Source organism: Eubalaena glacialis, chromosome 5 (assembly GCF_028564815.1).
Source record: "Eubalaena glacialis isolate mEubGla1 chromosome 5, mEubGla1.1.hap2.+ XY, whole genome shotgun sequence".
In the NCBI taxonomy this organism is placed as follows: Eukaryota; Metazoa; Chordata; class Mammalia; order Artiodactyla; family Balaenidae; genus Eubalaena; species Eubalaena glacialis.
In genome coordinates this window covers 78,344,391-78,371,306 of record NC_083720.1, presented here as the reverse complement: position 1 = coordinate 78,371,306, position 26,916 = coordinate 78,344,391, and the positions used below count along the sequence as shown (strand labels likewise).

The following is a 26,916-nucleotide window of genomic DNA, read 5'->3' as shown; positions in this document are numbered from 1 at the left end:
GAGCTATAGGTTAGCTTGATACACAGAAATAGGTAACTCATATGATGACTTTCTGCAAAGGCAAAATGAGGAAAAATGATAAACTAAACTAAAGCTTGGCAGTGAAGCACTCTCGCCTCTAAAGTAAGGCAACTGGAATTCAGGTGCTTAACCAAATAGTATTCACTGAGCCATCACAGCACAAGTTGTTTTATTTACTAAAGGGACTTCCAATTAAATATATATAATTTATATTTAATATAACATACATTATATGTTATATTAATATATCAAATGTAAAGTAATACATTTATCAATAAATTAAATATATGTTCATATTATAATAATGCATTATATATTAATAGAATACATTAAACTTAATAGAATGTATATACTTATATATTAATATATGCTAGGTAATGGAAATAATATAATAAAATACAAATAACTAATTTTAGATCAGTAGCACCTATATCTCCAAAACATTCATTCAGAACACCTGAACCAGTTTGTCTCTTCCCGTCTTTCTCTTACCCACAACTGTTTGCCATACCTTCAAATTGGTGTGAGGTTACAGAATACAAGTAGTTATAATATCTGTCTAAGCAAAACAAGTTCAGGCAAATGACTTCGTTAACCAAGTAATATGCAATATACATAAAGTGACCATACGACTCACTCCCAGGACAGCTTTGATTTCAAATCTCCTTTCTTACATGCCCTGTATGGGGTTCAGGGAACAGTTTGCCACACATATACCACCAGGTCAAACAGCAACCATTTAAAATCTTTTGCAGGTTTAGATAATTCAACTGCACTTCAACTAAGTTATTCCATTTGCACCAACAGTTGGGAGCTGTGAGGGTTAATGAACCAAGAATTCGAGGTTCTGTAATTAATAAATCAATCATAGACCACCTTCAAAGCCCAGAAAGTTTCAAAACAATAGCAGCAACCTAAGAGGTCCTGTTTATGAGTTTAGCTGAGTCTAAACAAGGATAATAAGCAGGGAACTTGCCTTACACAGTCCGGGGAAAAGCCACAGCAGGATCAGGTCTAACACAAATCCCAGACAGAAGGGTTGTTTTGCTCCAAGGAGCTGAGCAGCTGGCCAGAGGGAAGAGAGGGCCTTTGATATCCCCATCCTGGCCAACGCGGTCATTCCTTTCATCTTCTCTCATCAGGAACCCACTTGGTTGTCCAGCCCTGGTACAAAATACTTATTCCACAAAAGCACATGAGAGTCTGGTCTGAAGATAAGAAGGGGTCTTTCCCTTCGCTTTCTACTCCTTTGCACGTTGCACTCCTTGATGCTTGCGGAGCACGGAGAACAATTAGAAAAGCAAAGACAAAGAATTAGAATCACCTGAGTCAATTAGTAAAATCAATTTATCTTTTTCAGAGCCTGAGACTTATTTGGGGATATTAAAAGGCTTGGTGAGGTAGACCCAAATTCCACAAACGTGGACTAAATGCAGCTCATTTCAGTACAGTAAACATTGCAGGAGTGGCCCTGAGGTGGCAGACACAGGGCTGGGCGCTGGGGTGCAGGTGTGAATGAGGCCTGGACCCCCCCTCACTAGATCGGCTGCTCAGCACCCAGCCTCAGCGTTTCATACAAGTAGCGAGTCATTATGTTGCACACCTGAAACTAATATGTTAGATGTCAATTACATCTCAATAAAAAATTCTTAAATTGATATAGCTGAAAAAAAAGTTAATGGCCTTGACAAGGTTCAGGGCTGTGAGGGGCGGGGGGCGTGGAGAACCCCATCAGCCCTGGGCAGTGGAAGCAGGCGAGGAGAAGTGTTTGGAGCAAAGAAGAGCTTATTCCCCCTTCTCCATCAGCGTGGTGCCCTCCCAGTGGTGAGCCACCCAGGGCCCTGGGACTCCAGCCCACACACTGGAAACCCAGGGGAGCTAAATACCACAGCTGCAGGCTCCCTGCGGAGTTGAGGAGAGAATGAATAAAGCACTCATGGGACAACTCACAAAAAAGAAAGTTGATGGGCTCACACACCCCCTTACTACAGATGCAGGGCCTACCCATCTTGGACAAAATTACAAACCTTTGGGTTGGTTTCTGAGACCCTTTCATATTCCATTTCTCACCCCAGTCTCCCATGGGAGGCTGTGGCCTTCTCCTTTCCCCCTCCCACCGTCTTTCATCAAAACTTACCTGTCCTGTGTCTCACTCCTTCAGGGTTTGCTCTTTAGTGAGTAACCAAGGTCATCTAAGAGCATCACCAAAGAGCACGTTTACATTTTAAGACAGGCCTTCGGTGCCTCAGCCTAGAGGAGTATCTGATGTGAGGATTCTGGAGAAGCACTGTGGCATTTTGGGGTAGGAGACTCAATGTATTCAGGTTTCTACCCCTTCCCTCCCCCTGCCATAGTAATATGGTTATAACATTCACCATCCTCTTAATGATTTGGACCAAAGCTTTTCTATTTGATGAAAAACAGTTTTAAAATTTCACCTATTCTGGTGAACTGTGTTCAGAGGTATCCAATGTCTCCAAAGGTGGCCAAAAATGTAATAGCTGGCAACAACTAGGAAGGGAAGTCTTACGATGTAGCGGCGGGGATGTGACCATCACGACCCCACAGGAGCGCTCCAGAGCTGTCCTCAAAGCTGGTCAAGGCTAAAGGAAGAACCACCAGAGATTGTCAAGGGCACACCTTTTCACTCCACAAATGCTAGGGAGGACGTGAGAAAACAACTCATGCTATCAGACAGTCTAAAATATACTAAGGGAGATAAGGCCTCCATACAAATAAAATACATGGCCGAATAATACTCTGAAATATGGGTTTCTTCCTTTTTCTCTGTAGGGCTCCTTTCCCTTCCTTCCATCCCAGCAGGCTCTGGCCTCATTGCCTTAAGGAAGGGATGTACAAGGGAGAAAACATACAGTTTGAAAGTATTTTTGCTTCTTGTTCCAAAAACTTAAGCCCTTAGGGAATCCTAGGGGTGGGGTGTTGTGGAGAAGATTAAAGAAAGAGAACCCGTGTCATCCCCACACTGGAAAGTGTTTTTAAGAGGTGGGAGTCTAGAGGGAAAAATGAGAGGTCGTGGATTCCAGGAGCAGAAAAGATCTGAGCCTGGCTTTGCAGCACAGTCACTACTAGTCACTCCTAAGGGAAACAATCCCAGAGAGAAAATGGTTGTCGAGGCAGATAGGATCAAAGGCAGCCCTGCCAAAGACTCCCACGTGCCAGTCACGAAGGAAAGCAGCAGAAAGCGGGAGGACCTGCAGGGAACATGTGAAGAGGGATAACATGTCTAGGCACTAACCTGCATGGACCATGGCCCAGAGGATCTTCCCCACCCCACCACTCAACATCTTGGCACTCAGAGGCTCCTGGAACCCCAGAAAGACGGGAGGCTGTTTTTCCACCAGCTAGGCAGAATAAAGCTTGAGGTCAGAAAGCAAGCTGAGTTGGAGAGAATAAAGGCATGTTTTTTTCATAGACCTGAGTTTACACCCATGATTCAAGGCAGAGAAGGTGGTGAGTGTCCAGAGGAGGAAGGATGCAAGTGGCTCCAGGGCTGGAGGAGACTGGGGTCTCATTGTGAGAGCGAGTTTGAATTCTCTAGGATTACGGAGCTTCCACTGCAGAGAGGGGCTTACAGACCTGGTTCACCGCCTGAGCAAAAGCTGTGTGTTCTGATGAAGTTAAATGTGTGATTGCTGATCAACAAGATACTAACAATAAAGCATATATGTTTGTTGATGTGGTGAATCCTGTAGTGAGAATTTCTAAGATACAGGGTTTACTTCCTAAATAAATTGAAGAAGATTTGGAACTTTTCCTATAAAGGGTGAAATTTATTCCTCTGAGTAGATTGATTTAAGGTTCACGATAGTCAACCAAATGGGAAAGCTTATTTTGGCAACGGGTGCAAGACATTCTATTGCTCTCATTTTGTTCTTAATCCTTACGCCCTTGCAAAATAAACAATGCACCTTTAAGCAAAGTAAATAAAGAACTGAAAGCATGTTTTAGCCTGATTTGTGTTGGATGATTCAAGATTTTCCCAAGAATCAGCAATCTCTTTGTCCACCAATTTAGTTTTCTTTAATTAATAGACCTTATTAATTGGGGGGCAGTTTTACATTTTAAGACAAATTGAGTGGAAAGTACAGAGTTCCCATATACTTCCTCACCCCTACTCCCCACCCCCCAATTTCTCCTGCTACTAATTTCTTGTATTAGTGTGGTACAATGGTTATAATTGATGAGCCAATACTGATACATTATTATTAACTAAAGTCCATTGTTTAAATTAGGGTTCACTCCTTGTGTTGTATAGTCTATGGATTTGATAAATGTATAATGATTTATCATTACATTTACATCCACCATTACAATATCATGCAGAATAGTTTCATTCCCCTAAAAATCCCCTGTGCTCCATCAATTTATCCTTCCTCCCTTCCCCTCCCAAAGCTGGTGACCACTCCAGTTTGCTTTTATCATTAACACAAACAACTCTGGAGAAAATGAGGACCCAATGAATATAAGTACTATTTATATAGGTTTAAATTAAGTCCCCATCTTCATCAGTAGACAAGCTTGTATTTTGTCCATAGCTAAAATAATGTACTATTTTGAATTCTATCAATAATTGTTGTCAATCAACATTATTTCATAGATCTATTTCTATGTGAACTATTTCTATGTGAACTATTTCATAAATCTATTTCTATGTGAACTCAAGCAGAGTTCACATACTTATCATCTCTGATCTTGTCATAATTTTAAGGATGAATTACTTTATAGTTGCCATGAGTTTGCAGAATTAATTGCCCTACAGTTTTGAGATGTTTGTTCAACTTCTAGCTCTTCTACATAAACAACTGCCATTGAATTGCAATTTGATTCTTTATTCATGAACTAAATGATGTCTTAGCTTTTGTCCACCCTCTTATACAGAGGTCATATTTTACTCAAGGAACAAGTTTTGGGAGATCTCTCATAAATCAAGCTCATTTTACCAAAGGAATAAAGAGTATGAGGAATGCATTTGTAGAGTACAAAAATCTATAACTATTGGAGCACATTTTTACTTTAATGTTGCTTTTAATTTTTAAGCACTATTTAAAATTTTTCCTATAGGGCTATCTCTTAAATTAATAGCATAGTATTAATTTGGTTGATTGGCCTTATTCATACCATTTTATCTAACTTTTATTCTGAACGTTTTGATTTATGGTTGCGTTTTTCAAGCCCTGATTTTAGCAATATCATAACTTGAATGATATTTTTATAGGATTTATAAAATCTTTCAAATTATAATAACGGCATATGTGAGAATAGCAATGTAATAAATGCTAAATTTCAAAGAGAATTTCAGATGTCTTCAAATAACCATAGCTCTCCTGACACAGAGGATGAAGAGGATTACAGCTTGCCAGCTAAAGGGGCACTGCCAGGTGCTAGGCAGCAATAGAGAACAGTTTACAAGTCACTTCCTTATGCAGCAAGACAGTATTTCTGTCTCATACTACTATTGTGGGGACCTAGAGCTGATATGAAGATTATTTTAAGCTGAAGACATTTGAGATTCAACAGATGTGGAAAGAAGCCTTCTCAGAGCTTCCCTTATCTGACTAAAATCAGCAACGTCTGGGAAATGAGGCTGCCATAAATCCCCTGTCTGGGGTAGTTTTATGGCTGCGTTGGGTCTGCGTTGCTGCGCGCGGGCTTTCTCTAGTTGCGGCGCGCGGGCTTCTCACTGCGGGGACTTCTCTTGTTGCGGAGCACCGGCTCTAGGTGCGTGGGCTTCAGTAGTTGTGGCGCACGGGCTTAGTTGCTCCGCAGCATGTGGGATCTTCCCGGACCAGGGCTCGAACCCGTGTGCCCTGCATTGGCAGGTGGATTCTTAACCACTGCGCCACCAGGGAAGCCCATCACCAACTTTCTTATCTCCCATTTGTTCTCCTAAAAATCCACCACTTGTCTTTCCTAAAGAAACCTATGTCTTCCCATAACACCTTTTTCCTCCCTCCCTTGTCCCTACTAAGTTAGACTATAAACCTTTAAATTTAACTATTTAAAGAGCCGACTACTGCTTTTGTTGGTTTTCATATACATACGAATAAACCTTTTTCTCCTGTTAATCTCTCGTGTCAGTTTAACTCACAGGCTCACAGACACTAAACCTAACAGAGTAGAGGAAAAGTTTTTCCTTTCTAACATTTTAGATTCACAAAAGTCAACTTTGCTTACAATGCATTTCTTCAGCCTGCCCCGCTGAAAGTCATGTGCCTTAAAAACACGAAAAGTTTTTGTTCCCTTAAAGCTGCAACTCATTTTATCTGATCATCAAACAAAGATTTGTGTGTGTGGAATATAAGCTGTTTTTGTTTTTTTTTTTAGAAAATTGAGGTGTAGTTGACACACATTATATTAGTTTTAGGTGCACACATAATTATTTGATATTTGTATACATTGCAGAATGATCACAATAGGTCTAGTTAACATCCAAGTATTTTCTTTTTTTCAACATGAAAAACTTCCAAGGAGCTGGACAACAGCAACTAATTTAAAGAGGTTTCATCCTGGCTGTGCAAGAATCAGTCTGATTCTCAGGCTATGACTTTATTTTCCTTGAGAAGTTACTTTGCGTAAATTGCAGGCAGGCTGTAGCTGTGGTCTGCCATTTCCCATGCAGGACTTACAACTCGCTGCTGCAGGAAGGCCCAGGGACAGGCTTTGAAACAGCAGTTCTTCAGCTAACTTCTTACATTCATTTAGGTAAATGTAGATGCTGCAGAATCCCAGCCAGCCGGCTTTAGCTGTGACTCTGCAGTGCGCGCTAGTGCTGCCTATGATTTTATTCTACAAGAGCCACTCCATGTGTATCAAACCTATGTAGACTAGCTTTTTTTTTTTTTTTTACAATGGAGTTGTAGGAGTTTTTTTTACATATTTTAGCGATTAACCCCTTATCAGATTAACCCCTTTTCAGATACATGGCTTACAAATATTTTCTCCCATTCATTCTCTAGATTGCCTTTTCACTCAAATGATTGTTTCCTTTATTGTGCAGAGGCATTTGAGGTTGAGGTCGTTCCACTTGTTTATTTTTGCTTTTGTTGCCTGTCATATAGCCAACATATGGAAAAAACTTAAATGTCCATCAACAGATAAATAGATAAAGAAAATGTAGTATATTCATACAATGGAATACTCTTCAGCTTTAAAAAAGAAAAAGGAAATCCTGCAATACGCAATAACATGAAGGAACCTTGAGGACATTATGCTAGGTGAAATAAGCCAGTTACAGAAAGAAAATTCTGCATAATTCCACTTATATGGGGTATCTAAAACAGGCAAATTCATAGAATTAAAGAGTAGAATGATGGTGTTAGGTGTTAGGTGTTAGGTGTTAGGGGGAGGGGGCAATAGGGAGTTGCTAACCAACAGACATAAATTTTCAGTCCAACAAGATGAATAAGCTCTGGAGACCTGGTGTACAACATTGTACCTGTAGTCAACAATGAGGTATTGTACATATAAAATTTGTTAAGAGGGTAGATCTCATGTTAAGTATTCTTACCACAATAAAACAAATTTTTTTAAATGTTAACCTATTTTAAACTAAAACAGGGAAATGGGCAAAGGAAAATACAGATACCTTGCCGTGGAACATCTCAGTTGGCTGACGAAGGATGGTAAAGGAAGATCTTAATATATGAAGATCTCCCGCAGCTTGGAATATTCAGCAGAAGGTCACAATATGGAGAACCCTCATCTCCTTCCTCTGTGAAAAGACCTCATAATAGTCTACAAAGTCCTGGTTCCTGGCTATTTCTCTGACCTCAGACCTCTCTGTCTACCTCTCTACCCTTTGCTCACTTCACTCAAGAGGGAAGGGCAAAGAGAATTCAGAGATCTCATTAATATCAAAGGAATATATAAAAGAAGCCATTCCACTAGGGATCATATTTCTTATAAATGACTCTTAACTGGTGAACCCATACTGTTTCTTTGATCTGTGGAATCTAGAGCCTTGCTACTCAAAGTGGTGGGTTCCACACACCCAGAAGAAACCAACCTTGCTGAAACCTTGATCTTGGACTTCTAGACACCAGAATTGTGAGAAAATAAATTTCTGTTGTTTAAGCCACCCAGCCTGTGGTCCTTTGTTATGGCAGCCCTCCGAAAACTAATACATAGCATCAACATCACCTGGGAGCATCTTAGGAGTACTGATTTTCAAGCCCTAACCCAGACCTACTGAATCAGAATCTCTGGGGAGTGAAACCCCAAAATCTGTGTTTGAACAAGTCCTCTGAGTGACTCGTGTGCAGCTAAAGTTTGAATAGCACTGATCTGGAGCAGTGCTTCTTCAAGCTGTGTATCAGCATCACCTGGGCAACTTTTGAAAAAGAGCAGTGCCTGGGCCTCACCTTAACATTTTGGTTCAGTTGCTTGAGTGTTGGGTGGTCAGGGTTTGCATGGGCAGACCTGGTTTAGGTATTTTCTTAAGCTGCCCTGTTGACTCTAAGGTATAGCCAGGGCTAAGCTCCCCAGGTCTAGAGCCTGTTGGCATGATGTGGAAACCTGCAGAAGAGATGACTGAGTGTAGGTACTTTGGGTAAAGTGAGACAGCTTACTAACTCCCTAACCTAAGGAGCTTCACTGGTAGTGTGTGATTTCAAAAACATACCTTATTCCTTCTCTAGAGATAATGATGCATCCCTCTTCCACCTGCAAATCCCCACACCTCCTCTCTATGACTGGGTGATGGTTAGTTTTATATATCAACTTGACTGGCCATGGGGTGTCCAGACTAAACATTATTTCTGGGTGTGTCTGTGAGGATGTTTTCAGATGAGATTAACCATTTGAATTGGTGGACTCAGTAGATGGCCCTCCTCCATGTGGATGAGCTTCACCCAATCCACTGGGGACCTGAATAGAACAAAAAGCAGAAACAGGTGGAATTTCCTTCTTTTTTTCTTACCTCATTGCTAGAGCTCGGACATCTCATCTCATCATGTCAAGCCCCCAGACTGGGATTTATATCATCAGCTCCCCTGGGTCTCAGGCCTTCAGACTCCAAATGAATTACACCACTGGCTTTGCTGGGTCTCCAGCTTGCAGACGGCAGATCATGGGTCTTTCTCAGCCTCCATAATCTTGTGAGCCGATTCCTCATAATAAATCCCATTTAGATAGATAGATAGGATGAAAGAAAAGAAAGAGAGAGACAAAAAGTGAGAGAGGAAGGAAGGAAGGAAGGAAGGAAGGAAGGGAGGGAGGGAGGGAGGGAGGGAGGGAGGAAAGAAGAAAATCCCCTACTGGTTCTGTTTCTCTGGAGAACCCTGGGCAAGCACAAATGCCAAGGAAGTAAGAGCATCTTACTAGATTGGAGCAGCCTGACACCAGATTGAAAGGGGGAAATTCAGATGTTCTGGACCCAGTGTTACTGTCCTTAGTCTTGCATGTAATTGGGCATGTGCAAGGCTCCTCAAGAACAGCTTAAGGATGTATGGGGCCATTTCTCCTAAGGGGTTAGTAAAGCTTACATTCTAAGCTTCCAGGCTTCTTGTTTAGGATTTTATAAACTCCTCCATGCTGAGGTGTAAATGCCTGATTGGGTTTAGTGAGGTACCCTTTCTGCCTGTGTTTGCATTTTAAAAAGGGATAAAGCCTTAGGTTATGAGAAAACAATTCTGGAGGTGGAATTTTATGCACTAGCAAACTGGCAGGAGAAATGGGGGCTGGACTGGAAAATGATGCTACTAATGGCAATAATCACTGAATATTTATCAAGTGCTATGACTATACTTAGAGCACGTCATCCATTGTCTCATTTAATCCTCACAGCAATGCTGGAGGTAAATTGGCAGAACTTGAACCTAAGCCATCTGTGCCTACACAGATCACTGTCTACATTATTAGCATGACTTTTACCCACTGCCTTCAGTAATAGGTTTTTGGAAACTCTTCCCCAGGAAGATGAAGTTACACACAACTTTTGTTACTGTCATGAAAGTACTCCACTGGTCTCATCAATTCTCGAAGACTCCTTTGGAAACCCTCATCCTGCTGTGTCTGTCAAGCCCTTGCTCAATCCTAAACAAGCCCCAAACCTATAAATACCCCACCACTGCCCTCTCTTTACTAGATGCTGCTAGAACTGTTGAGGTAGGGATCTCCCTTATCTCAGTGAGCTATAAACTCAGCTTTGCTTTGTCCACAAGCTCTTTGGTGGTGCTTTGGGGAGCAGCATTTGACAGCACTATTCTTAGCTCCATTTTGCAAGTGAGGAAATTGAGGCCCAGAGGAGTTAGTTAATTTATCCAAAGACACAGAGCTAGTAAGTGGTGGGTCCAGGGTTCAAATCCTGCCATTCTGATTCCAGAAAGCACATTCCCAGCCATATCTACACTGCCTCCCTGTATTATATGAAGTCATATAATACAGTCACTTATTCTTTCTCTACCAGCGATCAACCAAGAAAAATCAACACAAACTGTGAAAGAACGTGTGCCTTCAGGCTCCCTCTCCTTACTGCCTGTGCTATGTCTCTGCTATCAAGGGTGGTCATAGGCCAGGACCTCCTCAGATAGGTCCTTAGTTGCAAAACCCTCTGGGAGGAGGAGGGGGAAGTTAGGTAAGGTGGGAGGCTCGGCTCTGTCAGTGAGCAATGCACTCCTCTGCCTCAATTCATGCAGCTTCTTACTAGACAATCACGGGTCACTTAAAAATCCCAGAGAAGCCAGAACTTAAAATGGCTCCCTGACCTAGGCCATGCTTTAAGCTTTGCTGAAGCCAGGAATGTGGTGCTTTTAAACTATCCAAGCCCCAGGGCACTCCTGCCTGCTTAGATCATTACAGAAAACGCGGTGTATTACCTGGGGTCTGTTACTGCTTTCCTCTGATGTCCGTCTGCCCAAGCCTCAATCACCCTCTCCCTGTTCACAGAGCAGCTGCCCGCCCACTGCCATCGTGTCCCTGGTATCCCGCGGTGAATTTGCTCCCCACTTCACACTGAAGACCAGCTGCTTCTTTCTGCTCCCCTGCTCCCCCAGCCCCCTTTCTCTGTCTCCAGCCTTCTGCCTGCCCTGTCTTGCAATCCAGCCTAGGATGCCCAACATCCTGGAAGTTCCAACAGACCACGCCCTGGCAACAGAGAGCAGGCAGGCAGGCAGATGCATGCTGCTACGGGTGGGGAAGTTTTCCCACCTGGCAGCACCTCCCAGACTGAGAAGAAAAACCAACACAAACTGTGAAAGAATGCGTGCCTTCAGGCTCCCTCTCCTTACTGCCTGTGCTATGTCTCTAAGGGTGGTCATAGGCCAGGACCTCCTCAGATAGGTCCTCAGGAAGCAAAGCCCTCTGAAGGAGGAGGGGAGAGTTAGGTAAGGTGGGAGGCTCGGCTTTGTTAATGACCAGCCCACTCCTCTGCCTCAATTCATGCAGTTTCTTACTGGCCAATCAGGGGTCACTTAAGTTCAGGTCTGCTGTAGGTTAGTTCACACAAGTTGATAAAGGCACTTAAAACAGCTAATTGAGGGAAAAGTGTGTGCCTGCTCCTTTAGCAGATCCTAACCAAGTACTTGCTCACAAACCTATGAAAATCAGCTGGCTGCAGTCCGAACCCCTTGCTGCCCTCCCTACCACCCACGGCTTCAGTCTCTTGCTCCACCAGCTTATTCACTGTTTCAGTTCCATCCTGCTGAATAACAAACCAACCCAAAACAGGAGCTTAAAACAATCATTTTCTTTCCTGACCTTTCTGTGGGTTGGCTGGGCAGTCCTTCTGCTGGTCCTGCTGGCTCACTCACATGGATGCATTCAGCAGAGGGCAAGCTGGCCGCCGGGCTCAGAGGGGAGGTCTGGACTTCTCTTGGTATGAGGTCTCTCAAGGAGGCTGGGTTTCTTTCCATGCAGGTCTGGAGCAGCGTTCCAAGAAGGCAAGGCTGCTTGGGGCCTGGACTTGGAAGTCATACAATGTCACTTCTGCCACCTTCTGTTGGTCTAAGCAAGTCACAGGCACCCCAGACTCAAGGCATGGGGAAGTGGACTCCACTTCTTGATAGGAGGATTGTGTTTTCACTGGGACTACAATGGGTACCACCAGAGGAAGTAAACTCCATTATCCAAAAAGATGTGAGAAGCATCTTAATATCCACTAATACTAATGACTAAGAAAACAAAACCTACTTACCATGTACTGGATACTGTGCTAAGTACAATACTTCACAAGAACCCAGTGAGGTAGGTATTAGAGATGAACATTTATCTCCCGGTGCTCCCGTTTCCATGTGGAGAGGGAGAATTCCCCAGAGAAGAACTTCCTGGTTTTTGCCCTCACCCACCCCTATTTCCTCCTTCCCGTGGGAGCAGTGACTCCTCCGCTGGTGAATCTAGGAGAAGGAGTGCATTTCTTCCTCCTTGAGATCTTAGAGCCATAAGCAGAGTGTGTTCAGCCTGCTCTGGGGGCAGGTGTGCCTGGTGAATTGAGCCAGAGGCTCAGTTCAGTTCAGGAGGAGGGGGATATTAGAAATCCAATTGGTCAAAGTCACCTGCTCCAAACAGCTTTACCAATTGTAAATGAGTTGTTTTGAACTCCATCTGCCTGGGTTTCTCAATTGTTTCTGAACTCAGGCAGGGAAAGGATGGGTATAATTTATTGGAAACTTCCAAATCTCGACAGCAAACACTATTAGCCCTTTTTCATTGAGAAGTTAAGTAATTTGTAAAAGGTTGCACAGCTAATACTTGGTAAGGCCTCATTCCAGACCAACCACCTTGAACCAGAAACAGAATTGCCTTCACCCCCTCTCTCCTAGACTGCAGGAAGCCATGTAATATTTATGCTCCAATTTTTCTTCCTTCAACCAAATCCAGGTTAACAAACAAGTCCTTAACACCTTCTCTGTTCCCACTTGTTCACATCTTGTGTGTCAAGCACTTGCAACCTAGAGGTCGACAGAGGTATCCTGACCTTTGAAAATTTAATTAGAGTTGACTCAAAATCCCTCCCCCACCAGAAGTGTGGTGAAAGTCCTGAGTCCCTCCCATTCCCCTGGATTTGGGGTGGGAGCACCAGTGTATCTCATTTTACCTTATTTCTAGTGGGTTGTAAATCCACGATCCTATTTCCACCAAATTATAAACTACCTCACCATCTTGTATGTGCTAGTTCTTCCCCACCCTGTCCCCAGCCATGGAATACAGACACATTGCCTTGATTTCTCCCCTTCAACAGCCCTAACACCGAATGTGTGGGAGTGAAGCAGACCTGATTGGTGTGCGGCGTTGGGGGAGTTTTGAGTTGCTCAGGCCCCTCAAGCCTCTGCTGAGACCTGTAACTGTCCATCCTAGCTCCCCTCCTACCTTGCACTTTATTATGTAAAACTTCAAACGTATCTAACAGAAGAGAGACTATCGAATGAATAATTTAGACAATGAACCCTAGGATTCCATCACTTAATTTCAACAATCACCAACTCACAACCAAGAGTCGTTTCATCTATACCCTCATCCACTCCCCTGCTGGGATTATTGCAAAGCAAACTCTAGATATCACTTTATTCACAATTGTCTCAGCTTGCATCTCTAAAAGAACTGCTTTTAAAAGCATAACCACCATACCAATACCCTTCTAAATATAATTAACAGCAATTCTCGAATATCAGCAAATATCAAGTCAGGATTCCCCCTCTACTGGTCCTCCCTCTTACACCGTAGCTCCAACCACAGCTAACTGAGATGACTTACATACGTACACCTGCAGCAGATCTCAGGTCTCGACGCTACAACACAGACCCATGTAAGGACTGCCTACCTGAACCTGGCCGACTGCCCCACTGGGCACAGTGGGCCCACTGCCTACAGACCATAACATTTTCAGGAGCTTACAAAAATGTTTTAGTTATTTTTATACGAGAAAAGAAGATGAACTTTTAACTTAAAAAAGTCTTAACATATAATATTTATATGTTCATCTTTATACTAATGCAGTCATAAAATATAATTTTTAATATTATTTTAAGGAAGAAAGGACCCAGAAAAGCGAAAGTGCCTAGGGTCCCTGAACGTCATAATACAGCCCTGCAGCTGCCATCTCCTTTTAGATGTCTCAAAGGTGTCCTCTAATCTAAGTGTCCAGAACTGAACTCATGCTTCTCCACTCTTTTCTTCTGGTCATCTCCCAGTGTTCCCTACGTCAGTGAAGGGCTCACTGTTGTGGAAAAGATCAGTCAAATGAGAACACACCCAGGCTATTTATTCAGAGCTTGCTATGGCCAGGGAGTCAGCCACCATCACTTGCAGTTGGCAGAGACTCAAAGGCAGAGGAGTGGGACAGCTTTATAGTGGGGCGGGGGCAGGGGACGGAGGCTTTGGGAATACTCTGTTGGACCCTGTTGGCATGGGGAAGGTGGAGACTGCCTAACTAGAAACAGGGCATCCTACGCAATTGGCTTAGGGAATATATTTGGCTTTCTCTACTTGGTCCTGAGATGGAAGTGGGGGCAAAAAATAGGTATCAATTGGGACCACTGGCCAGATCCTGACCATTCTGGGCTGATTGCTGCAGAGGCTGTGGTTTGGATTCCTGACCTGGTTGCTGCAGAGGTGGTGAGTCAGAGTTCTACTGTCATATGTGGCCTGGCCATTGTCCACTTGTATATTCAGACCCTCACTATCTATCTTGTTTCATAAATTAGAAATCGAGGAATTATCTTGAATGCTTTTCTCTCCCCAATCCGATATCCAATCCATCACCAAATCCTGTGAAAATACACCTCCTCAAATATCTCTCAAGGCCTGTCTCTTCTTTGCATCTCCACCATGGTACCACCAAACTATTTTCATCTTTCATCTGATCTACTAAGTAGCCTCCTAACTTGGTCTATCTACCTCCACTGCCCCCTCCCCAATTTATTTGTAGAAGTAATGTTTTCAAAAGGCAACCATGGTTACATTATCCTCATGCTTAAATTATTTCAACAGCTCCCACTGGAAGACTAAAATCTTCAAGGTGGCTCCAGGGCCCTGTACAGTCTGGCTTCCATCCTCTGCCTCCTCACTGATCACACAACCCCTTTTTTCTTCCCATCTGAGCCATGCTGGCCTTTCAGTCCCCAACACCTCTACCCATCTGTCACAGGGGATTTACTGCAAGGCTGTGCACAGCTCCTGAGTCAGATGAACAGGGGAGGGCTGCGGTGGGGGCCAGGGCAGCTCCAGGTACAAAAGTAGGAGGAGAAAAGTGAAGTCTCATCAGGGCACCACTATTGGGAACGACCGCCTCCAACTACCCCTGCCTCTGCACCACTCTACCCATGATCCAAAGCCCCAGAGGACAGTCAATGAGCTGGCTCAGGTCACATGCCCATCCCTTGGCCAGGGTACCTGGAATAAAAGTCTCAATAAACCTTTATCGATGAAGAGAAATCTCCAAAAGAAAATTGGGAGTTCTTACCAGAAGGAGGAGGAATGGGTGCAGGGTCGCCCCCAAATCAACAAGTATCCACTAACCACATTTCCCACTACCTGGACTGATTTCCTGTCCTTTCTTTGTTAGTTAACCCTACTTAATTTTTAGATTCCAGCCCAAATGTCCTTTCATTAAAGAATCCTTCCCTCACCTTCCCAAGGGAGTCAAAGTTCTCTATTCTGTTATTTTATAGCACTATAACCTCTCCTTCATAGCACTTGCCATTGCTGTATTTTACATTTATTTGTGAATGTTTGAATAACATCCATGTCTCCCAATTGGCTAAATAGCCTATGAGAGCAGAGCCCATATATATTTGGCTTACTATGATAGCTTTAGTGCCTAGCACAGTGCCTGGCAAAGCAAAGACATCAAACAAACATTCATTTAATGTATGAATCAAGCCATAAAGATATTTCTTTTCCCAGTGATATGAATTATGCCACTCCCCCCTTAGAAGGCAAAAGGAGCTAAATTTTAAACAATTTTTTCCAATTCATACTTTATTACATAATGTTCTTATTTACTCTTTACAACAATGCCACAGGAACTCACTTTATACATAAAGAAACTGAGGCACAGGGAGTTAGGGAATTTTTTCAAAATCACATACCTGGTAAATGATCCACATGGGATTCAAACCCAGGTCTGATTCCAAAACTCAAGTTCAAATCTACCATATGGTGTCATATACCAATTTCACCTCAAAAAAAAAAAAAGTGGTTGAGGTAAAAATATATATATATATTTTAAATTATATAATTATATAATCTATATAGTTATATAAAATTCTTCCTCCTAGTTCCAAAAGAAGCTATTTAGACTTGCTACTAATTTTTAAAACAATCTGGAGAGATTGTTCAACATGTTTAGTTTCAGTCCTTCAGATAAAAATCCAGAGTACCTAACATTTCATTGATTGTTCAAGAAAAGCATTAAATCCATGGTTAAATCATAATAAAACAACACCTGGATGATTCATAGTTTAGTACTTTTATAGTTAAATAAAGGTACATAACTTCTAGTTCTGTTTTTCAGTAAGAAATCTAAACAAAGTAGAATGTCTTCTCTATCTCTTATAGTATAATTGAAGGTAAAACTAATAATATTTGGGAATTAAAGAAGTTAAAATTATTACTTAAATGTGAGGTATTTCTTTGATATTACTTTTTTTTAAAATAGATTTTATTTATTTTATTTTTGGCTGTGTTGGGTCTTCATTGCTGCGCGCAGGCTTTTCTCTGGTTTTGGCGAGCAGGGACTACTCTTCGTTGGGGTGCGTGGGCTTCTCATTGCGGTGGCTTCTCTTGTCACAGAACACGGGCTCTAGGCGTGTGGGCTTCAGTAGTTGTGGCACGCGGGCTTCAGTAGTTGTGGCTCGCAGGCTCTAAAGCACGGGCTCAGTAGTTGTGGCGCACGGGCTTAGCTGCTCCACAGCATGTGGGATCTTCCCGGACCAGGGCTCGAATCCGTGTCCCCTGCATTGGCAGGTGGATTCTTAACCACTGAGCCACCAGGGAAGCCCCTTACTTTTCAATTATAACTACCACAGTAATAGTGGTCAATTATTACTCACTAGTACACTATTTAAGTTTAGTAAAATACAACACCCATTAACAATGGAATGCTTTCCTTTTTACCTCCCTGTAAAATATGCTGTTATTTATTAAATAGAGGTATTCATTTTGGCACTTTAAGGTCAGTTGACTTTCTTCATACAAACTTTACTACTACCTTCTCTTTTGAGTATTTAGATGAATATATTTAATTTTTCCTACTGTTCAAGAAATCAAAACATATTTTATATCAGCATTTTAATGAGCTTTGCTTTAATGATTAATTCAATGTGAAGTTAGTCTATACTTGAGTTATGAAAATAGAAAATAATTATTCAGATGCTTGAGTTAGGGGGACAATGCTAGCCAAGTATAACAAAATGCTGTTTAATTAAACTTATCTAGTGGGAACTTTCAATTAAGCTTTCATTTTGTTTGTTTTCAAGAACCAGAGGAGGGAAGAAGGGAATATTATCAGGTAAGGCAAAATAAAACAGTTTTAACCTTCATCCTTTGTCCTGAGAAATTTCAGGCCTTCCTGAACTAGTGGCTTTGAAAAAAATCCTTCGATAGTTTAGGCAGACCATGAATAGTCTCATTGATGCCATATTCCAAAATGAACAATCTTAACTTACCTAAATTTCACAAATCTAATAATAACATTCTCCACCTTTCTCCTAACAGGGAGCTGAAAATCACTCCAAGGCTTAACAGAGACAGTTCATACAGTAGTCTGGGAATAAAAGCTGCAGAAAGGTGGACATTTACAGCTATTACACTCGACAGCTAAAAGGGGTGAGAAGACATTTGAGCTTCTTAGCGAAGTTATTATAACTTTTGGTAGTTAATCACAGGCCTCTGTAGTATTCCTCAATGAGATTATTTAATTTTAATTTAACCACTTCTTTAAAGGATTTAGGAAGTTTTCAATTTACACGCAAACACGTAATAAAGACAAATACAGACACACATGCTTATGAACATGCACACACATATACACTCCATGGAACAAGTAAAAATAAATTCAGATTAAAGTACCGGAAACCAAGCAGAAGAGGGGCACAGATGAGCTGTCAGTCTCCTGGGGTGGTGGTGGAGGAGGTGATGATGGTGGCAGCTGTTATTGCTTGGTTTCCCGCTATGACTAGTCATGATGCTAGGAATTTTACTGGCTGAGGGACTCACCATGTTTGAACATTACATTCATTAGGCTCTAAGATCCTTGTATCCAAGTCAAAGGGAGGAAACAGGCAAAAGGTGAATATAATTTAGGAATTTAAAAACAGAATCGTAATTCATGGCAAGAAACAATCTGCTTACATGTAGTTTGAATATCACAGACTCTCACCTTTCTTACTGAATTTTCATAGATATCCCTGAATAGATGTTTCTTCATTTGTTGTTTGTCCTAAGGGCCATTTCCAGAAGCTTTAATTTAAAAAAATAATAACATTCACTGGAGAGTGTGGTCACTGGAGTTCCCATGCCACCTTGCTGGAAGTCCATCTCTTCAGAGTACTTTTTAATGGATACATTTCATCATGTTCTGAAACATACAAACGTTGAAGGTATCTCAGAAATGTACTTGGGTTTTATAAATTTCATGATTTATTCTAGACCCAGACAAATTCCAGTTGGACTTTTTGTCCTGCAGTAATCAATTTACGTACTAGGTTCAATTTGGGTCAATTTAGGTGATTTATTCCAATAGTACAAAAAATACACTTGCTGTGCAATCCAAGGATGGACAAATCTACCACGGGCCTATCTCAGAGAGCACTGACCATGAAAAGTGACTGTCTCTCTTCCTCTTTGTTGGATTCAAATTCAATAGCTCTAGACTTGTTTATTTTCATTAGAGCTAGGAAAAGAATTTAGCTTCATTTTAATCAATACACCTAGCTTTTTTTCTACCTAAAAAAAAAAAAAATACTAAAACAAAAACCAACCAAAACTATTGTATGGTATTGCCTCTCCGACACTAGTTATCTCTTTAACATAAAGGCCTTAGAGATAGAACTCATTCATCCGTAAAACTGGTTTTCAAACAAGTTCATTTTCATGTAAATCTAGATAGGCCATAAAAGTTAGTTTACTTTGTAAAATACTAATCCATGGAGAGAATAAAGCAAATGAAATAAAAACTCTGGGCAGATGCAATTCGACAAAGCATTATAATGCTTACCAGATGTTTAGTTTCTTCTGTCATTCATGATAAATGACACTGAGCATGAGTGAAGGAACAGAAGTTGGTGGAGATGTGATCATTTAAGGTAACCTATTCCCTCAATTTCATCTACAGATTATATAAAGCATTTTGACTTAGCCACAAAGGCTTCACCATTTCAGTGCTATGGAAAAGTAACACAAGGAATGATTTCAGTTCTCAGGATTTATTAGAGAAGGCACTGAGGTGAGATCAGCTACTGGGGAACACAGATCTCACTGGGAAAAGAAAAGCAAAACCGGCAAATATAAGGAAGAATGTATCTTCAGGTCAGTCAGAGCAATGAGACAGCCAAGATGCACGTGAGGAGATAGTAAGGCTAATAAGGCAGGCTATCATTTTCTCTTTTATTGCATGCCGGAGTCCCCAGACCTGCTAAAGACATGATTACAGGTAACAGCAGCAGTGGTGTTCCCTAGAGGTCTCGTGTATTTTGAGGGAGTGGGGGCTATAAACTGACAGTACCAGACAAGGGAACTAAGTCATCTAATATGTCTTCTAGAAACATAATGAGTTTGACTGATGTGGCTTTCCGTGTTTAACGCGTAAGAGGTTGTGCCAATTCATGGACCCTCGGAGAACACTGTGCTTTCAAAGCAGCTGGCTTGACTTTAAAGACTTCCGGATCATAATATACAATATGCACAGGAGTCCTGAAATGGAAAAAAGGATTTGACCTAAAATAAGATGAACAGAAAAGGGAACTAACATTTCTCAGGCATCCACTATGTGTTAGGCACTATATTATCTCATTTTGATTTTCTTAAGCACCACATAAAACAGGTATCATGACCTCCACTATACATATAAGGAAATGAAGGCTCAGGGAAGTTGTAAGAATGATCTGTGGTCAAGTCTAGATTTGTATATGTGTCAGATTCCAAAGCCTTTCCTCTTTCCATAGAAAGTAAATTCTGGAAATTTCTCAATAATTTGACGATGTTAAAACAAGCCAGACAATCCACTGGTGAACTTAAAGAAATCAATTTTTTGAAGTTTTCATCCTTAACACCTTAACCACCAAATAATAATCTTGCTACCGGGAGAGACTCTTGAGCACTTGATCTTACTCCTCACTTTCCTTTGTCAGTGTACAGAGAATGAGTGTCATTTCATTTGATGTTGAACTTTTTTTTTAAGGAAAAATACATTATAAAAATTTAAAAAATTGGGACTTCCCTGGTGGTGCAGTGGTTAAGAATCCGCCTGCCAATACAGGGGACATGGGTTCGAGCCCTGGTCCCGGAAGATCCCACATGCTGCGGAGCAACTAAGCCCGTGCACCACAACTACTGAGCCTGCGCTCTAGAGTCTGCGAGCCACAACTACTGAAGCCCGCGCGCCTAGAGCCCGTGCTCCGCAACAAGAGAAGCCACCGCAATAAGAAGCCCACGCACCGCAACAAAGAGTAGCCCCTCCTCGCTGCAGCTAGAGAAAGCCCGCGCACAGCAACAAAGACCCAACGCAGCCAAAAATAAATAAATAAATAAATTTATTTTAAAAAAATAAAAATTAAAAAAAAATTTTAAAATATTTTATTATATAAGACCAAACACATTTCCTATTCCCTGACCTCAAGACTACTACAACTTTTTCAGTTAGGCTTTCTTGATGGTGCTTTAAAAAGGGGATCAGGTATTATCCCTTGAAGGTAACAAAATGAATTGAGGTTCACGCAAGTTGAGAGGTCTTCTAAAAAATGAACAGGAATTAGAGGCAATTTCTTCTTCATTGAATATATTTTCTGATTTATTTGAAATAGTTCATACATGTACATGATGCAAAAACATTGAAAAATACAAAAGCCTATTTAGTGAAAAATAAGTCTTCCTACCATCCTGGCTCCCTAGGCCCCCAAAGTAACTATTGTTACTAGCTTCTTACATACTCCTGTGAGGTAGTATAGGCATATGTGAGCAAATGTATGGCATATATGTATTTTTTTCTTACACAAATTACAACATATTATGTTTCTGTTCTGCAACTTGTTAGATCAATATATGTTAGATAAATAATCCTTATCAATATATGTTAGATAAATAATCCCATATCCATAATTACAGAGTTGTCTCCTAGGTCTAAAGTTCAATACTAGTCCACTAACCCTTTAACTGTAGCCTTATATTTATGGTAAGAAGACCATAGATTTGTCACAATAAATGTAACAAATAAGATGATTTTTAAAATTTTTAGTATTTCTATGATTCGTTTCACTGACCTTAATAGGTCAACTTTTCCCTCTCCCTAGCACCCCCTGCCTTTCCTGTCCCATCTTAGCCTTAGATTGACATACCTTGTATTTGGATTAGCTAGTTCTTGAATTCTGGGGGATATCTTGGAATGGATAGCAGCACAAGATACTGGCCAGTAGGCATCACGGGGAGGTAAATAATCTTGATGAAGAGGCCTGGCCTTAGCTAGAGCTAGTATTCGAGGGCTAGGTTTGGCGAGCAAGGCAGCACAGGATATCTGTAGTGGAAAACAAAACGACACAAAAACATACCTCAAATTTCACCACGTCTCCCTCTCTTTTCAGCTATAGCTCTAATCGAGTCACCATCCTTTCTCTCCTGGATTACTGTAACAGACTCTCCTAACTGATCTCCCTGCTTCCATTCTCACTCCTCCACAACCCAGCCTTCACACAGCAGTTACTGAGGGAGAGAAGGAGCATTTTAACAAGTGTATTCCATGAGCTAGACAGTGTTCTCAGTGATCTGCCTAAATCATTCCCATGCAATCACCGTAACAACTTCATGAGGGCAGTACATTCCAAGGCCCAAGCCAGATCATGTCACTCCCAGTGTTTAAAATCTTCCAGTGGCTTTCCATCTTGCTAAGAATAACACTTAGGCTCCTTACTGTGGCCTAGAAGGTCCTACATGATCTGCCTACTATACCCTCCTCCAACCTCACCTTCCTCCCATCCCCACCTCAATCACTATGACCCTAGCCACACAAGGCCCCTCTGGCCCAGCTCTTTCCATCTCAGGACCTTTGCACTTACTATTTCTGCTTGAAACCCTCTTTCCTCAATCTTGTCATGGCTGCCTCTTCGTCATTCAAGTCTCTAGACTCAAACATCACATCCTCAAGGAGTTCTTCCCTGACCATCCAAGATATATCAGCCTTTCTAATTACCCTCTTCCACAGTACTTATTTAATCTTTTTCATAGCACTTAACAACACCTGACTTAGCTCATTTATTTCATTGTTGGTATGTTTACTGTCTGTTTCTCCCCACCAGAATATAAGCCGCTTGAGAGAAGTACTTGTTTGCCAAAAGCTAGACTAGGCTCTGGTGCATAATTGGTGCTGAATAAATATATTCTGACTGACTGACTCATCAACTCCCTTTGGTCTTGCTTTGGAAACCACATCTGCCAGGAGGCCTTTCTATTATGTTGCTTTACTGGTAAAATAGGAAAGATGACATATAGCTACTATTCTCTCTCTCAAGGGCTCATTCAAAAGAATGAGGACCACAACAAACACCACTCAGTAGCCCTGAAAATGTTCTATATTGCACTGATACAGATTAGTTTGGGTTCTAAGAGTATGATTATGTGCAATGGTATCACTTTTTTAAAGGATTTTTTAAAAACCCCCGAACAATCCACTGAATGTGCCAGGCTCTGTGCTGAGCACCTGCCTTATCCATTACCACAAGTCATAACAGCCCTGAAACTGGGAACTGTTATCTTCACAATCCCCTTGCTCACCTTGCTCCACCCAACTTCAAAGCTATCCAACTTAAGGACTTTGTCATGTGCTCTTCCCTCTACTAGAACATTCTCTTCTCAGATCTTCACTTAGCTGACTCCTTCTCATTATTCAGGTTTCAGCTCAAATATCCCTTCCTTAAGAGGCTTTCCCTGACTACCATATGCAAAGAAGCTTATTCTCCACCCTCAGCCATAGTCACTCATTTCCCATTTTACTTTCTTCATAGCACTTAACCACTACCTGACATTATCTTATCTGTTTCCTTATTTATTTTCTGTCTCCCTCCATCTTGTTCACTGGGCACGGTGCCTGGCACACAGTAGAGATTCAAATCCTTATTGAATGAATAACGCTCAGGAAGGTTATTACAACATCACAGAACTAGTAGTGGTGAGGCAGGAATTTGAACCCAGCTCTTACTGACTCCAAAGTCCATGCTCTTCACCCTCTACCCGCAGCCTCTCTCCATATCTTGCAGCTATGTCTTCCTTCCTGCCACAGACCACTCTTTCAAGGTTTTCTTTTCCAATGACTTTGGTCTATACCCTATAGAAGCAAAACAACACCCTAGGAACAAACAGAAAGTGAGCTGAAGGATGCCAAGGTAGTGATGGCTTACAGGACGGATGGGCATTTCACTTCTTTCTCTTTCAAAGCACAGACCCTCTATCTTAATCCTTGGATGGGCAAGGTCTACAGTTCTTGGAGTTGCAACAGCAGTCAGGGCAGACGTCGCAATTTTGGTTTCAGTCTAGGGGAGAAAAAGAAAACAGTACCTGTAAGCATCAAACAATAAACACTATCGCAATCAAAGTTACAAAGTAGTATCTGACCACTGGACCAGACTTCTCAGTAAATCCAGCAGAAAGGATGAGAATATTGCAGTAACCTATGATCACAGCTGAAAGGATCAGTTTCCATCCTTCTCAAACTAGGTTGTATAAATTCCAACCCAGATTTTTTGGAACTTACTGTTAAACTAACGATGGGAAGAAAATGACAAGTACACAAATGGACTAAGAGGTAAATGGCAATGCTGATTACTAGAACAATAAACTCAGCCAAGAGGGAAGTTCTCAGCCCTATCACATGAGAACACTATAAGGGGGAGAGCTCTGCTTTGTTCTTAATTATCTTGCCCTTTGGAAATTGGAATTCACATTATTACAAATCCCCATGCTTAAAATGAATTTAAGTAGCTCTCTTCTAGTTGGAATGGATAATACAAAGTAACCAAAGACAAGAGGAAGAAAGGCAGAACAGAACCATATCTCCATAGACAATGTTGTACTGGTCCCCCAAGACACTCCTCACTACCTTAATTGTGGAAATGTGTTCAAATTACATGGTCTTCTATTTAAATTACTTATATCCAAACTCAAAACTTACCAAAAACTTTGAGGGGGGAACATAATCAATAACTGGAAATGAAATAGGGTTTTAACTGTGGGTAGAAAAGTAACACACAAGGTATATTCCAAACCCCTTCTTATGTTGTTTAAAATGATGATGATGATGATACTAACACAGACAGTATTTTACACCTATTAATTCATTTATTCCTCACCTGGGTATCATTTTTATTTCTATTTCACTAATGGAGAAACCAAGGTATTGTGAAGTTTGGCAATTTATTTAAGTTTATATAGTTTGTAAGTGGCAGAGCTGGGATTCCAACAAAGGTCCTATCTATCTACACAATACCATGAAGTACTAATCAAGCATTTCCAATGAATAAAGCTTTGTCTCTTATCAGGCTCTTGGAAAATCAAAAAAATATATGACAACCAGTGCCTTCAATTAAGGCTTACAATCAAAAAGGAAATAAAACAATAATTCATTAATTCGTTATACAAATATCTCTTAATTATATTATGTAAGACACAACAAAGAATAATAAACCAATACCTTTCCTTAAAGTAGTTTTCAACTTAGAAGGAATCATAAACCTATAAGCAAATCACTGATTATTTGATATCCATAAACGAGAATAAAATTTTGAGGAATATCAGAGGAAAGGTGGGAGAATCCAAGAAGAATTCTCTTTTCATGGATAAAGAGATATTAAATTGGGCCTTGAAGGAAGGATCAGATTCTGACAAGTAGAGGGAGGAGAAAAGATAGGGAGAATGAAGGAAGGAAGATTGAAGGGAAAGTCTGGACACAGAAGCAAGGAGGCATGGAACAGATTGTGTCTGGTCAGGCAGGGAGATCAGGCTTGCAAATACATCTGAAACTAGGTTAGATGTGGAGGGCACTGCTCACAGCCAGCGAAGAACCATGAAATCTTTTCACTGGAGAGGAAGCATGGTCAGGGCTGGAGATTAATCTGTCAGGCATGTGGGAGAAAGACTGAAGCGGGACATGGGAAGCCAGAAGGACAATAAGAAAGTTATGGCCAGAAGAAGAAAAACAAGGGTATACATAACCTACCCTATTCTAAAATATATATATATATATATTTTAAATAAATTTATTTATTTATTTTTGGCTGCATTGGGTCTTTGTTGCTGCGCACGGGCTTTCTCTAGTTGTGGCGAGTGGGGGCTACTCTGCGTTGCGGTGCGCAGGCTTCTCATTGCGGTGGCTTGTCTTGTTGTGGAACACAGGCTCTAGGCGCATGGGCTCAGCAGTTGTGGCTCCTGGGCTCTAGAGTGCAGGCTCAGTAGTTGTGGCGCACGGGCTTAGTTGCTCTGCGGCATGTGGGATCTTCCCGGACCAGCGGTCGAACCCGTGTCCCCTGCATTGGCAAGCAGATTCTTAACCACTACGCCAGCAGGGAAGCCCTAAAATATTTTTTAATTTACAATAATTTAAGCAAAATGATACTTGCATAAAAATAGATCAGTGTAACCAAATAGAGAATTCAGAAATATTATCTACTACAGTGGTTCTCAATTTTTTTGTCTAGAGCCCATTTACACTTTTATTTTAATTGAATAAATTTGATGTGTAACATTCTTTACCCTCTTAAAAAGTGACTGAGGGCTTCCAAAGACCAAGACGTTTAAAAACATTTATTATTTCAACTAAAAAGAACCTATTACATGGAAATACAAATATTTTTTATGACGAAGAACTATATTTTCCAAAACAAAAAAAATTGTGACAAGACTGATATGTTTTACATTTTTGCAAATCTCTCTGGTTTAAGAAGACACTGGTTTTTGGTTGAAGTATATGAAGAAAATCCAGTTCCCCATACTAGTTGGAAAAGAGTGTATTTCAACAGCTTTTTCAGATAATTGTGGATATTCTTCTTTGATACTAAAATAAAACTTGACAAAGGGTAGTTTCTTAAAAATAAGAGTTGCAATGTACAATCTGAAACTGTCAAGGAACTTTTCATACTCCATTACCATAAAATCCATTTGTCTATATAACACATTGAATGAACCTTTTACTTGTACATAATTTTGAACTTGAAGATTACTTAAAAGGTTCTGGGAAACCTTTATGCATACCTGGGTCACATTTTTGAAAACCGGTGCCCTAGTATAAATAACATTGTGGTATATAGTAACTGTGGCAGTGAACAAATAAAGGCTGGGGCAATCATGGGGGAGGGGCAGATTCTTACCCCATATTTTACATAGAAATATACTTCAAATAAGTTGAGGAATTATCTACTTTAACAATAAAAAGAAACCACAAAAATACTACAGGAAAATAGAGGTGACCAGTGGTGTGCTGGTAAATGTTTAACAGTTAGCTCCTCAGAGAAAAAAGACTGATTTGTAGTGCTTGCCAATTTCTATGGTGTAAAAATTCCCACCATAGTCAATTTCAAACTATGAAGGTGATCGATCTCACTAAATGCAAAGTTAGAAAGACATGTGCACCATCAGCTCTTGTGAGCCAGTACAAGCACACAACTGGGGGTGATTTTCTGAATTCTTTTTGGGTAGAATTTTCTAATCATAAAGCAATGGAAGAAACCTCAAAATAATAAGATT

The 26,916-nt window shown here is 41.0% G+C and overlaps 1 protein-coding gene across 1 annotated transcript in view; it reads right to left on the bottom strand.

Annotated features, from left to right (window-relative positions):
- Nucleotides 1-19,772: 19,772 nt before the first annotated feature.
- SPMAP2L (sperm microtubule associated protein 2 like) overlaps nt 19,773-26,916 on the bottom strand; it is a 61,516-nt gene continuing 54,372 nt past the window's right edge. The window contains exons 7-9 of the mRNA XM_061191404.1: nt 23,580-23,711; nt 21,528-21,703; nt 19,773-19,887 (exon numbers count right to left, since the gene is read on the bottom strand). Of these exons, the coding sequence (XP_061047387.1) occupies nt 19,773-19,887; nt 21,528-21,703; nt 23,580-23,711 (423 nt within the window). The remainder of the gene's footprint in view (nt 19,888-21,527; nt 21,704-23,579; nt 23,712-26,916) is intronic.